General features: G+C 47.6%; 1 protein-coding gene across 2 annotated transcripts; it reads left to right on the top strand.

Annotated features, from left to right (window-relative positions):
• Window positions 1-258: 258 nt before the first annotated feature.
• KRT84 (keratin 84) lies at window positions 259-8,648 on the top strand. 2 transcript variants are annotated; one of them, XM_059404853.1, is made up of 10 exons: window positions 259-469; window positions 590-795; window positions 2,195-2,403; window positions 3,007-3,067; window positions 4,508-4,603; window positions 5,483-5,647; window positions 5,813-5,938; window positions 6,055-6,275; window positions 6,736-6,767; window positions 8,166-8,648. In XM_059404853.1, the coding sequence occupies exons 1-10, from the start codon at window positions 259-261 to the stop codon at window positions 8,501-8,503; spliced, it is 1,665 nt and encodes a 554-aa protein (XP_059260836.1). In that variant the 3' UTR covers window positions 8,504-8,648. The 2 variants fall into 2 exon arrangements, with proteins under 2 accessions (XP_059260836.1, XP_059260835.1); XM_059404852.1 differs by having other exon boundaries at window positions 259-795.
• The last annotated feature ends 4,984 nt before the right edge of the window (window positions 8,649-13,632 follow it).

Here is a 13,632-nt window from a genome sequence, read left to right as displayed (position 1 = left end):
GTTTGATGTTATAGCCCTGATCCTGAGGAGAATAGGTGTGTCTGAGATTAGCTCATTATTAACAAAGTTACAGGCATGAAGAGTTTCTAACTACCCAAGCTCATAAATGCATCCAAATGTATCTTCTGCGTTTTTATGGGGCCAATCCTCAGATCCCCAGACACATAAAAGGGGGAAAGGGATCCACTAGCCTCAGAGGGACTCTCAGCTCCAGCTTGCCCCACTCTGCAATCCCTGCTCTTCACCCAGGAAACCATCATGTCTTACCGCTCCTACCGAGTCAGCTCTGGGTGCCGCATGGGCAACTTCAGCTCTTGTTCTGCAGTGAGCCCCCAGAACCTGAACCGCTTCCGGGCCAGCTCTGTCTCCTGCAGGAGTGGGCCCAGATTCCAGGGCCTTGGCAGCTTTGGTAGCCGGAGCGTCATCGCTTTTGGATCGTGCTCACCCCGGATAGCAGCTGTGGGCCCTCGTCCCATCCACTGTGGAGTTGGCTTTGGTGCTGTCAGTGGGATGGGCTTTGGCTTCAGTGATGGGAGCAGTGCTGGTCTGGGCTTTGGGTCCAGCAGTTGTGTTGGTCTGGGATTTGGAGCCGGCAGTGGTCTTGGCTATGGCTTTGGCTACAGAGTTGGAGGATTTGGAGTCCCAGCGGCCCCATCTATCACAGCAGTGACTGTTAACCAGAGCCTGCTGACCCCCCTCAACCTGGAGATTGATCCCAATGCCCAGAGGGTGAAGAAGGATGAGAAGGAGCAAATCAAGACCCTCAACAACAAATTTGCCTCCTTCATTGACAAGGTACCTATGACAGCTCAATCTGTGGGTCTGGGTGAGAGCTAAAATGCATTGGGGTGTCCTCTTCTTTTTTTTTTTTAAGATTTTATTTATTTATTTGAGACAGAAATCACAAGTAGACAGAGAGGCAGGCAGAGAGAGAGAGAGGGGAAGCAGGCTCCCCGCTGAGCAGAGAGCCCGATGCGGGGCTCGATCCCACGACCCCGGGATCATGACCTGAGCCGAAGGCAGAGGCTTTAACCCACTGAGCCACCCAGGCGCCCCGGGGTGTCCTCTTCTTTAAGAAGAAACATCCCAGGCCTGAGGCATTAGCCTTGGCCCACATCCTTCAGTAGGATTTTTGGGTCACTCTGCTGCAAAACAAGGACAATCCTGAGGAAATGCTGCAGGGTGGGATAGACAAAGACAGTGGTTGTGTCTTCTGGAGGAAAGAGGAACATCCAGCCATATATAAGGGCATCTGGATAAACTAAGACCTAGCACCTAGTCACTTAGATAAGTCTCCCAAACAGGCTAGAAACATTAGGACTTTGGGCAGATGTTGACTACGTGTTTAAAGGGCTTTATCCTTTGAGATCTTCCTGCTCTTTTTGAGATTGTCATAGTCTCTCAGATTGGGTAACCACATCTGTTCAGGCTCAGGAATGTAGAGAATGGAACTGAGAAATTTTTGCACAAAAGAAGGAATGTATACTCCTCACATGGAGTACCCCAGATTCAGCTGAGTTGCCTAGATTGAGGAAAATAGTAGGAAAGCACCATGGGAAGTCATCTTCAGACTGATGAGAGAAATAGTGATGTGGAAATGATATCCTACAAACCATGTCTCCATGGAGCAGGAATCCTCTATATCTGAGAATGGAAACTCACCTCTGTGAGCTTTAGGCGCCTCATTTTTGAAATGAGGGGGCGGAGCTAATGATCCAAGTTCTCCTCCAGCTCTACAATTCTCAGCTGATGGAGTATCGGGTGGTGGATATGACTTATGACCTGAGAATTCCCACTTCCTAATACCTTATCTCCCACCCCAAAATACTTTACTCAGCTCCTCATTCCCTGCAAGGGACAGCCAATTAGTTTTTAGATAGAGGCAAATCCCAACTCAGGTAAAATCAAATTTTCCAACTTCCCAGTGGGCTGGCTTATACCTTTCTTGGAGGGTAGAGGGGAGATTGTACTGGAATGTTTTGGTTTAAAAGCTTCTGCAGTTGAGCCTGGCTGAACATGAGGAAGACCTAGTCTTCCAGCTTCTACTGAGTTAGAGGATAAATAAAAGTCAGCAGACAAGAGGACAATGTCAACCTGAGGCTGAGAGTCATCTCTGGCCACCTGAAGAACTTGTTGACATGTAAGTGACCTGTCAAGCTCTTCAGGTATCATTTCTTTGCCCCTGTGGATTTAGGTGCGGTTCTTGGAACAGCAGAATAAGCTCCTAGAAACCAAGTGGAACTTTCTCCAAGAGCAGAAATGTGCCCAGAGCAACCTGGAGCCCCTCTTCGAGAATTATATCACCAATCTGCGGAGGCAGCTGGACCTAGCAAACAGTGACCGGGCCCGGTTTGAAGCTGAGAGGAACCACATGCAGGATGTCCTTGAGGGTTTCAAGAAGAAGTAAGTGACCTCTGGACTGCATAGACCAAGGACAGGCAGGGTTTGGTCCCCAAAGCTGCTGCTATGCTCAAAGAACAGCAGCTGGTTGGAACGGGATTGAATGCTGGTTTCAATACTTAGCTTAGATATAGGAGGAGGAGCAATGATATGTAGGGAAGGAAGAGGTGGTGTAGACCCTCTGTGGGTCCTGAGGAAATAGAAGTCTTGGAATTGAGCATGTGTTGTCCCTACTCTTGTCTGTGGGAAAGGGCAGTGAACTGTAGAAACAGCCCTCGGTTCTGAGAATAGTATTCAGACTCAGCAGTGAGTTGGGTCCTACTTTCTCTATGTTCAAGTGAAATGACTCCAAGTCTTTTCTAGCAGAGGAGCATAGCAATGGTCCATGTTTTCAGACCCCAAATCTAATTTGAGAAAGTAAAAGGGATTTGGAAAAACTTAGGGCCACCGACTCATAAAACGTCTTAAAGTAGAGGCAAAGTAGATGAGAATATGTAGGTGGCAATAGGGACCCATGCTCCTGGATGTAGCAGAGATATCTTAAGAGGCTCACTGGAGAGTTGCCAGTTCAGGTGAGAACTCACCCTTTCAATCTTTTTCATCCAGGTATGAAGAGGAGGTGGGATTCCGGGCCAGTGCTGAGAATGAGTTTGTGGCTCTGAAGAAGGTAAGGGAGAGCAACAGGTCCAAGCAAGCTTCTCCTCCAGACAAAAATAATGTTCCCAAGACAAAACCCACCCCCGCACCCCCCACCTGAAACTGCCCAGGCAGCCCCATGGATTCTGGGGCCACTCAATAGAGTGGAACCTCTAAGGTCATAACAGGTTCCCTCTGGAGTTCTGATTATTTAGGATTGGGTCTTCACCAGAGCAGAGCTCTGAAGAGATGACTTTTTAAGTGTCTCAGTTTTTTTTTTTATTAATTTCTTTTCAGTGTAACAGAATTCATTGTTTATGCACCACACCCAATGCTCCATGTCATATGTGCCCTCCATAATACCCACCACCTGGATCCCCCAACCTCCCACCCCCCACGCCTTCAAAACCCTCAGATTGTTTTTCAGAGTCTATAGTCTCTCGTGATTCATCTCCCCTTCCAATTTCCCTCAACTCCCTTCTCCTCTCCATCTCCCCATGTCCTCCATGTTATTTGTTATGCTCCACAAATAAGTGAAACCATATGATGCTTGACTCTCTCTGCTTGACTTATTTCACTCAGCATCATCTCTTCTAGTCCTGTCCATGTTGATAAAAAAGTTGGGTATTCATCCTTTCTGATGGAGGCGTAATACTCCATAGTGTATATGGACCACATCTTCCGTATCCATTCGTCCGTTGAAGGGCATCTTGGTTCTTTCCACAGTTTGGTGACCGTCGCTATTGCTGCTATAAACATTGGGGTAGAGATGGCCCTTCTTTTCACTACATCTGTATCTTTGGGGTAAATACCCAGTAGTGCAATTGCAGGGTCATAGGGAAGCTCTATTTTTAATTTCTTAAGGAATCTCCACACTGTTCTCCAAAGTGGCTGCACTAACTTGCATTCCCACCAACAGTGTAAGAGTGTTCCCCTTTCTCCACATCCTCTCCAACACATGTTGTTTCCTGTCTTGCTAATTTTGGCCATTCTAACTGGTGTAAGGTGGTATCTCAATGTGGTTTTAATTTAAATCTCCCTGATGGCTAGTGATGATGAACATTTTTTCAAGAGTCTCAGATTTTAAAAGGGTGGAGATCTTAGATTATCCATATTCTCCTTGCTTATAAATAGGCATTTAAAAATGTCCTGTACCCCTGGAGATAAAAATATATTATATGTTTATAAAAAATTTTAAAAAATTTTTAAAAATAAATTTTTTTAAATAAAAATAAATAAAAAATAAAAATGAACATGAAAAAAAATGTCCAGGAGCCCCCAAAAGAGTTTTCATGTTGTAGTAGGAAGAAGAACAATCATCACTAAAGTGCATTCCAAGGACACTCCTACTTATCCCAAAGCCTGGCCTGGCCCTGTGTGGATTGGCCTGATCTTTCCACCCACCTCCAGACCCTGCCAAGTTTAAACAGAGCATAAGTAATGACCATTTTCACTTCTCTCTTTTATACAGGATGTGGATACAGCTTTCTTAAATAAGTCTGATCTAGAAACCAATGTGGATACCCTAACTCAGGAAATTGACTTTCTGAAAACTCTATACATGGCGGTAAGCATCCATCCCCTCTGAGACAAACAAGGAGATCAATGCTTGGCCTGGACTCCGGGGGGCTTCGTCTGGACTAGCATTATTTCTAACATTTAGTATTGTACATCTTCTTCCCATTCCAATCTACTACCCTCTATTTGATGTATGTACAAATAGAGAAAGGAAGGTAAGCATTCAGGCTTCTCAGCAGGTCTATGAATAAACTCCTTAGATCTATGATCCAACTCCTCGTTGACCAATCCAAAGAGAGGTCTAAGAGGTCACTTCCTCTCTACCAATCAGAAGACTCTGGAAAACTGATTTGATAGTAGATGTAAGAAAAACTGTGTTTGACCTAATTAGCTAAATGAACTAGTTATCTTTTGCTTGGTAAGTGGTCTGTTTGGTCTGGTACAGAGCCAGCCAGAGCTAATGTCTGGCTTTGAGCAGAAAGGCATCAGAAAGTTCCATCTGGAGCCCCTGGTTCTATTAAGGACTTGAGACAGAGAAATTCCTAGACCAACATGTTCTAGAATATTATCAACTCTCAATGATCCACGACCAGCACAGTCACTTTGTGGATAAGCCAAGGAAAACTTCAACCCTAGTATGGTTATCATTCTCCTCTGCCAAGTTCCTAGGCCCCACATATTCACCTATGCAAATAAGGAGTTAAAGGCACGTCTTCAAGTATATAACAAGGGTTTCAATTCACACTGAAATGGTTCTTGGTTCATGTCTTTTTCTCTGTCCTCGGTTTGGATGGGCAGCTCCATCACTTTGCTCTGAACAAAAGAGCAATGCTCTCCGCTCCTGAAGACACTCCTGGGGCCTCTCTGGCACAGTCCTGGCCACTGATGGGACTCTGAGCCCAACTGTCTTGTTCATCCTCCAATACAGGAAATCCAGTTGCTGCAGTCACACATCTCAGAGACATCAGTCATCGTGAAGATGGACAACAGCCGGGACCTGAATGTTGATGGTATCATCGATGAAATCAAAGCCCAATATGAAGAGGTTGCCAGGCGCAGTCGGGCTGATGCTGAGGCCTGGTATCAGACCAAGGTGGGAAGAGGTTTGGGGGGCTAAGGAAGGGGTATAGGCAGCTCTAGAGTAAGACTCTTGGTATGACAGAGGAGACCCAGTGGAAGTTGAAGGCCACCAAGTCAGTTGGGGCTGTGGTCTCCACTCAAACTTTGGACCTCCTAACTCTCCCTCTCCCACCCACAGTATGAGGAGATGCGGGTGACAGCTGGACAACACTGTGACAACCTGCTCAACACACGGAATGAAATCAATGAGCTGACCCGTCTGATCCAGAGACTGAAGGCAGAGATCGAGCACGCCAAAGCTCAGGTAGGCAAAGGAGAGGAGAGAAAGCCCCAGCGGGAGGAGAGGGGGCTGTGTTTCTAGCCCCAACCAGGGATCCCCCGTCCCTGCCAAAGCCCACCTGCATGCCACCCTTCCTGCAGAGAGCCAAACTGGAGGCTGCAGTGGCCGAGGCAGAGCAGCAGGGCGAGGCGGCCCTCAATGATGCCAAGTGCAAGCTGGCGGATCTAGAGGGTGCCCTGCAGCAGGCCAAGCAGGACATGGCCCGGCAGCTGCGCGAGTACCAGGAGCTCATGAACATCAAGCTGGCCCTGGACATCGAGATCGCCACCTACAGACGCCTGCTGGAGGGCGAGGAGATCCGGTGAGAGCTCTCAGTGCAGCCAGAGGGAGTGAGGGCATCAAGAATAACTAAATTGGGGAGGGGCCAGATGAAGAACTGCCAGATTGAGCCATCTCTAGAGGTAGTAGTACCTTCTCTGCAAACATTACTCAGGTTGCCCTTCCCAGGGAATCAGAAGATGATTATATATTTTTGCCTCCAAAATACAAGTTTGTAGACAAGCTGCACCAGAATCAAAGGATATTTTGCGTGAGTGGTTGTCTGTTTAAAAACAATAATAAGACCACATTTCCTCCAATATTTTGATTCAATAGTTTGGGGACAGAGTCTAGGAATGTGTGTTTTTTCAAAGCTGTCAGGATGGCTTGTAAGCTAGAGGTAAGAACAAACAGTCCACTCTGCCAAGAAGTCCCTTCTTACAGCACCAGCTTTTCAGGGAATGACACTGCTTGTGATCTTACTTACTTCTTTCTCTCCCCAGAATCTGTGAAGGTGTTGGACCAGTAAACATATGTAAGAAACTTAATCTTTCTCCTCTTCACATTCCTCTCCTCGGGCTCTGTATATTTCCTTTAAACTCAGGCTCGTGTTGGGATCAGGAGCCCATGCTGGGCTTGCTAGCCATGACAGTCAAGGGAGCAAGGACCATCTAGCCTCTGGTCTGGGAACATCACTTAGCTGAGGTCTGAGATCTCCCCAGAGCCTTCATTCCCTAGAGAAAACAATCACAAAGGTTTATAGGGCAAAACAGAGGGGAGAGAGTTCCAGAAGAAAGTCAGACTTTTTCCTTTAAGTGGTCTTGTCCTTCAGGGACAAAGGCCAAAGAAGGAATGAAAAGACCTGTGCTGAGGAGTTACCCCCACACCTGCCAGGCAAAATATTATTTGTGCCCAAAGCATGCAGGAGATTATGCTGGGCACTGTGGGGCTTGAAGGGGTAGGTGGGGGAGCTAGGCACAAGGAAGGCAAGACCAGCCCCTGCTCTCTAGAATCAAAATAATTTTGAGGTGAGCCCTATCTATTGTCAACCTATGCCTCAAAGCCCTGAAGAGAAGAATAAGCATTAGCACCCCCCTTTTAAGTTCACTTAGAGAAAATAGCTGGTTTACCAGAAGTCCCAAAGTTAGTCAATGGCACCGTCAGAATTCAAACCCAGATATCTGGTCCCAAAGTACAAATCTACAAAGATGCATGGTGCCCTGAGAGATACACTGGGTGGGCCAGGCAGTCAAAGCTACTCATCCTTGGATGACCTGCCCTCTGGGAGGAGGAGGCAGCAGGGAGTGGCTTTCTGCATGAGATCAAGCTTGAGTGGAGGTCACAGATGGTAGAAAGGATTCTGGTAAGAGGAGAGGGAAGGACGGGGGACCCTCCACAGACAGGTCTGGTCTAAGCAAGCTTTAGTGGGATTGGCCTCCTGGGGTATGGAGGTATGTCCAGTGGATACCAGAGGGCTATAGAACAGAGACATCAATGGGTCAGGAGAGAACTGGCAAGGGACTCCTTTTGGAGGGACAATATGGGGACCCCCAAGGAGCATGATATAGTCGAGAAGAGAAGCCCCATGGCTTCATTGGGGCTACCACTCCAGTTGCCTGGGTAATCCAGCTCACCACCCAACCTGACTTCAGCCATATATAAACGACAGTCAAATATTACTATATGCGACCTGGAGAATTAGCCGAATTCTTCCATTTTCATCTGAATGTTTAACTTTAGTGGAGTCACGGCCTTTGAGTCACACAGACAAGAGATGGGAAAAGTGGGTATTGTCTGTGTAGGCAATAGGAACCACTTTCCCTGGTGACACCAGTCCTGTCCCCTCCACTGCTGCTACCAGCAGTGAGCATGGAAGATTGGACCCCAGGTGTGGGCAGCCTGCCTCACTGACTGTTTCCTCTCCCTCCTGCAGCCGTGAGCAGCTCCCGGGGTGGTATAGTGTGTGGGCCTGAGCCCCTGGTCGCCAGCTCCACACTCTCCCGCTGTGGAGTCACCTTCTCGGGCAGCAGTGGCATCCGGCCCAGCGGCACCTGCAGCTCCAGCCTGGGTGGGGCCCGGGTCATCAAGGCCAGTGGGGACCTGCTAAGTGCAGGCTCCCGGGGTGGCTCAGTGCTCATGGGCGAGGCCCCCAGCACCCCCTGCCCGCTGCCCACCGAGGGGAATTTCAGCAGCTGCAGTGGGGGCCGAAGTAGCCGCAGCTCCAGCGTCCGCTTCATGTCCACCACCACCTCCCATCGGACCAAGTACTGAGAGGCCAGCGTCAGTGAGCCACCGCCCAAGGAAGAGCCATCTCAGTGTCACCTGCTTCTGCCCCAGAGACGTCTAGACTCTGGGTCAAAGGGGGATCCAGCTACCACACCTGCCAGGAAGGCAACGCAGCTCTCCCCAGGGATGGATCTGCCTGGCCCCTGTCCTCGGGGGGATATTTTTTGCCACCTAGGTGCTGTGTCTACAACCCCAGTAGACTGGCTTCTCCTTGACTCCACATTTCTGCTCCTTGGATCACTCTTCACCATTCTTGAACAGCATGAAGAAAGGTACATTCCATACAGTTACACAAATCAGTGCACCAGGGAGAAAAAGAACAGTTCAAAGCCAAAAATAATGTGCGTGGGCTCTATTGCCCTCCATTGCTTTGGATTAATTTGGAGAATGGAGAGTTGACTGCCCACCCTGCAGGTGTCTTTAGCCCCTGCCTTTTGCTTCCTTCTTCCTTTCTCTGACAGGAGAAGATTCTTTCCTTTTCTTCCTCACCCAAAAGGATCCACAGTCGTTGGTGGCCCAAAGGATCCCTAAGTTCTGTGAGATGGTTCTTCTCTGAGTGGCAAATGTCCTTGTTGCTTCTCTTCCTGCATTTTTGGTTTAGTGTGCATGTGGGTGCACAGTACCTGTGGGGCTGGGGAGCAGATGGAGCATGAGCTCTGCTCTGCTGCATGGACCCTGTCCCTGTGGTGGTATGAAGGAGGCCTGACCCTGTCCACCGCAGGGGGGGTTATGTCTGCAAGCTCCAGTGAGGTCTGGGTGGGCAGGGTGCCTGTTTGTACTGTTCTTTGCATTGCTGGGTTTTCAATAAACTTGCCAAGCTAACATCACTAGGACTCTGGCTTCTCCTACTGGTTCACACTGCCCATAGGAGAGATTGCCTTCTAGACTCCACCAGCCAACCAGCTTATCCCCGCCCCCCCTCCATCCTGCCAGTGACTTGCCAAGGACAGAGGCTGGACAAAGGGGAGGCACGAAGTGCTCAGGCCCTTCCCTGCAGGGGCTCTCAGCTCAGTGCAGGAGAGGAGAAATGCGGCAAAGGCCTTGAGAACAAGGACGCTGCAGCCCACTCCTCTCCAAGTGTTATCTCATACCAGTTGACCAACACTCATCCTTCTACCAGTTTCCTAGGTCTTTCCCTAACCCAGCTTCCTCTGGGACCATTGCAGGATACTCATCCTTCTGCCCTCAGACTTGTCTTCATCCAGCAGACTCACAATGATGCTGTTAGAAAGGCCTTACATAGAAAACTGATCATAGGTCTCCCCTACCTGTAATCCTCAGTGGCTACTCATTGATTTCCAGAAGAACCCAAACTTCTTAACATGGCATACAAGCCCTGAGTGATCTGCCCATATACTTCTACTCCATGGCATCCCTCCATGCACCCCGCTGTGGCCTCTCATACTTTACTCATTCACCCATTTCATTGTGAAATGCTTACTATATGCCAGGTATGATGCTGGGAAAACAGCAGCGAACAAGACTTGGCCCTTGTCATCCGAGAGCTTACAGTCCAGGCTGACAGATGGACAGTTAGACAAGCACTTACGTCCTGATTTGCTAAATGCTGTGTTAAGAGTAAAATTGACATAGCAACGCACAGAGGAGAGGCCCAACCTAGACTTGAAGCATCACTAAGAGCTTCCTGTAGGATGTCATGTCACAGCAAAGACGGGAAGGATGATGAATTAGCCACAGTAAGAAGGAGGCAGTGCTCCAATCAGGGGATACAGTCTGTGCAAAACCAGAGAGGCTGGAGAGAACATGCCCAGTTTCGGGATCTCGCTGGGGCTGAATATAACATAGCCTCCAAGTGATAGCTCATATGGGGGTAGGAATCAGCCAAGGGACACTCTTGACCAGCACCCAGGGCACATGTCTCACACAGTGACTGCCTCTCTGCTTCACCTCTAGAGTCCTCCTCAGAGAGCAAGAAGCACACCTTTCATCTTTATAAATTCTCCCTTGCCCAAACCTCAGCCTGAGAATGTACAGGTTGCTCTGCTCCCAGCCTGAGACTTGCCTGACCCTGGACTCACTCACTCACTAACTCCTGATTCTGGGAGCTCCACACTAGCCACCTCATCTGCCATATGTGAAGTCACACACACCCCTCAAGTGGCAGCAACGTCAAGGCAGCACCTGTCTGGCCTCGGTGCCTCTCCACAGCCAGACTTACATCTACCCTGTGCTGGTTATCAATTTATTGCCTTAGTTCCAAATTCACCCTTATTGCTTCCCCTGTTAAAACAAATCTCATCCTTCTAGATATTGTCCTTTGCTAGCTGGCAGATGCTAGTTAAGCCTCGTGGGTAGGCATTTCCCAGGATGATGGAGAGACACTGCAGGAGTAGGATTTTCCTTCCATTGAGTTCTCTCAGCGGTGTCTCTACTGCCAGATTCCTGCAGCACAGACAACTTCTATAATGCTTTCTCCAACACTCTAGAAGGTGGATTTCTGGTAAGCTCTGGATGGGAGGTTCCAGCAAGTTCCACTGATGCAGCATCACAGTGACTTCTCTAGAATCCAGTGAGCAGTGCTCTGCCCTGTCCAGTGAGATTGGGACCTTAGTCCTGCCTTTTCCTTGGGGCCTTAGAGGTAGAGACTGTCCCTTATTATCTGTCATTCTATACTCTTTAGAGTTCTCTGGACTTCTTACTCACCAACCTTTCATGACTCCAACCCCAATATTAACTGTATTAAACTTCCCCTGTTTGGGGCGCCTGGGTGGCTCAGTGGGTTAACCCGCTGCCTTCTGCTCAGGTCATGATCTCAGGGTCCTGGGATTGAGTCCCGCATCGGGATCTCTGCTCAGCAGGGAGCCTGCTTCCTCCTCTCTCTCTCTGCCTGCCTCTCTGCCTACTTGTAATCTCTCTCTGTCAAATAAATAAATAAAAATCTTAAAAAAAAAAAAAAAAAAAACTTCTCCTGTTCTTTTGCTGTGTTCTATTATCACCTATCAGACCCTGACTGATACATGCCACTTGGGCAGCATTGCTTCCAGCTTCTAGGGTTAGACAGCAAGCCAACACTGAACTCTTCAGGCTCCAGTCATTAGTTTCTTTTCCCTCTTTGTCCTACCCCATAGGTGATCTCACCCAATCAGTGTTATGGCTTTACATGTCATCCATATGTCGATGACTCCTGAGTTTGTTTCTCCAGCCCAGACCTTCCATTAACTACAGGCTGTATATACAGACACGAATCACTGACATCTCCATTTGTAAAGCTAATAAGCATCTGAAACTAAACATGTCCAGAAGCAAATTCTTCACCTTCCTTCTTCCCCCTCTATGCTACTCCTTCCATATTAAGGGCATCTCCATTCAATTGTGTAACCCAAAAAAACACTTCAGAATCATTTTTAAAGATTTCATTTATTTATTTGACAGAGATCACAAGTAGGCAGAGGCAGAGAGAGAGAGAGGAGGAAGCAGGTTCCCTGCTGATCAGAGAGCCTGGTGCAGGGCTCGATCCCAGGACCCTGAGATCATGACCCGAGCTGAAGGCAGAGGCTTCAACCCACCAGGCGCCCCACTTCAGAATCATTTTTAAACCTTCTCTCATCTCACAGCCCCATATTTAATCCATCAGCAAATCTCATTGGGTTAACCTTCAAATAATATCTAGAATCCAACCACGTCTCACCACCTCTGTGACTAATGCTGGGATCCAAACCACCACCACCCCTGCCTGGATTGCTGCAGTAGCTTCCTATCTGGACCCTCTACTTTCCTCTTACCCTTCCTGAGCATGTTTTCAAAAAGCAGCCATGGTGATCCTGTTAAAACTAAGTTGACTTCCAGTTGCATCCATGATGGAATAAGCTTATTATAGCCTGTCCCTCCCACTGATTGCAACAAAAAACTCTGGATAAAATCCAGCACAACTATTAGAGGACTCTAAAAAGTATGTAAAAGCTAGTAGATCATGATGGGAAGAAAAAGCTTGAAGAAGCAACCATGTATGTTGCTCTCCTCACACGACAGGCTCCATGATAAGGCTGTGAGCCGTTAACATGGTCAATTAGAACTCTAATAGAAATCCCATTTTTCTAACCAGAGGCAGCAGGAAAGGGGGCCCCAGTGGGCTGGAAAATACAGGCAGGGAATCCTCATGTTTTACTCTTTTCTTTCATGGCTTTGCCCTGAGAGCAAATCCCAGTCACAAAGCTATGCAGCAGCCATGATACGGCAGCAGAAATTCCAAGACAAACATGATCTTTCTCAGGAGGATCCAGAAAAAGAGACCCCCACCCATGAGGGAAGGAGTGAGAGAGAAAACTGGAGGGGCGGATTCCTCTGTGTGTAAATCCACACATGTACAAGTCCTGGGCTCTCCCTTGAGCCACACATGCATGAGAGACCCAAATAGCATGCCAAAGCTTTGAAAACTGAAGTAACGTTTAAGTTGCTACCCACGTTACAGAAAAACCCTAAGTGGAATAGACACAGGACAGACAAAAATCACAAAGAAAGAAAGGCTTGAAAATTGAAATTGAACTAAGCTTCCCACAGACAAAGAATTTTCAGTCTGAACCTAATTAAGCAGATTCCCTGTTAGGCAAACAAAATAAAACAAAAAATTCTTCAGAGGGTTTTAGCAGGACCAAGAGTCTATACATCATAATATTTTAAATGTTCAAGATACTATCTAAAATGATTTTGACATCAAGGAATCAGGAAAATGTGATCAGTTTTCTGGGGTAAAGAATATCAACAGATGCCAGCCCCAAGATGTTACAGATGTTGGAGTTATCACACAAAGATTTTAAATCACTATTACTATTAAATCACTATTACAATCATGTTCCATAGGATAAAGGTAAGAACACTTGAAGTGAATTAAAAGGTAGCACTTCTCAGCAGAAAATAAAAACTATAAAACCAGAACCAAATGGGAATTTAAGAACTAAAAAAATACATTTAAAATTTAAAAGTCATTAATGTGCTCTATAGCAAAAAGGAAAGGACAAAAGAAAGTCAATAACTGGGGCGCCTGGGTGGCTCAGTGGGTTAAGCTGCTGCCTTCGGCTCAGGTCATGATCTCAGGGTCCTGGGATCGAGCCCCACATTGGGCTCTCTGCTCAGCAGGGAGCCTGCTTCCTCCTCTC

This window comes from Mustela nigripes, chromosome 6 (assembly GCF_022355385.1).
Source record: "Mustela nigripes isolate SB6536 chromosome 6, MUSNIG.SB6536, whole genome shotgun sequence".
NCBI classification, from domain to species: domain Eukaryota; kingdom Metazoa; phylum Chordata; class Mammalia; order Carnivora; family Mustelidae; genus Mustela; species Mustela nigripes.
This window is presented reverse-complemented; position numbering and strand designations above follow the sequence as displayed.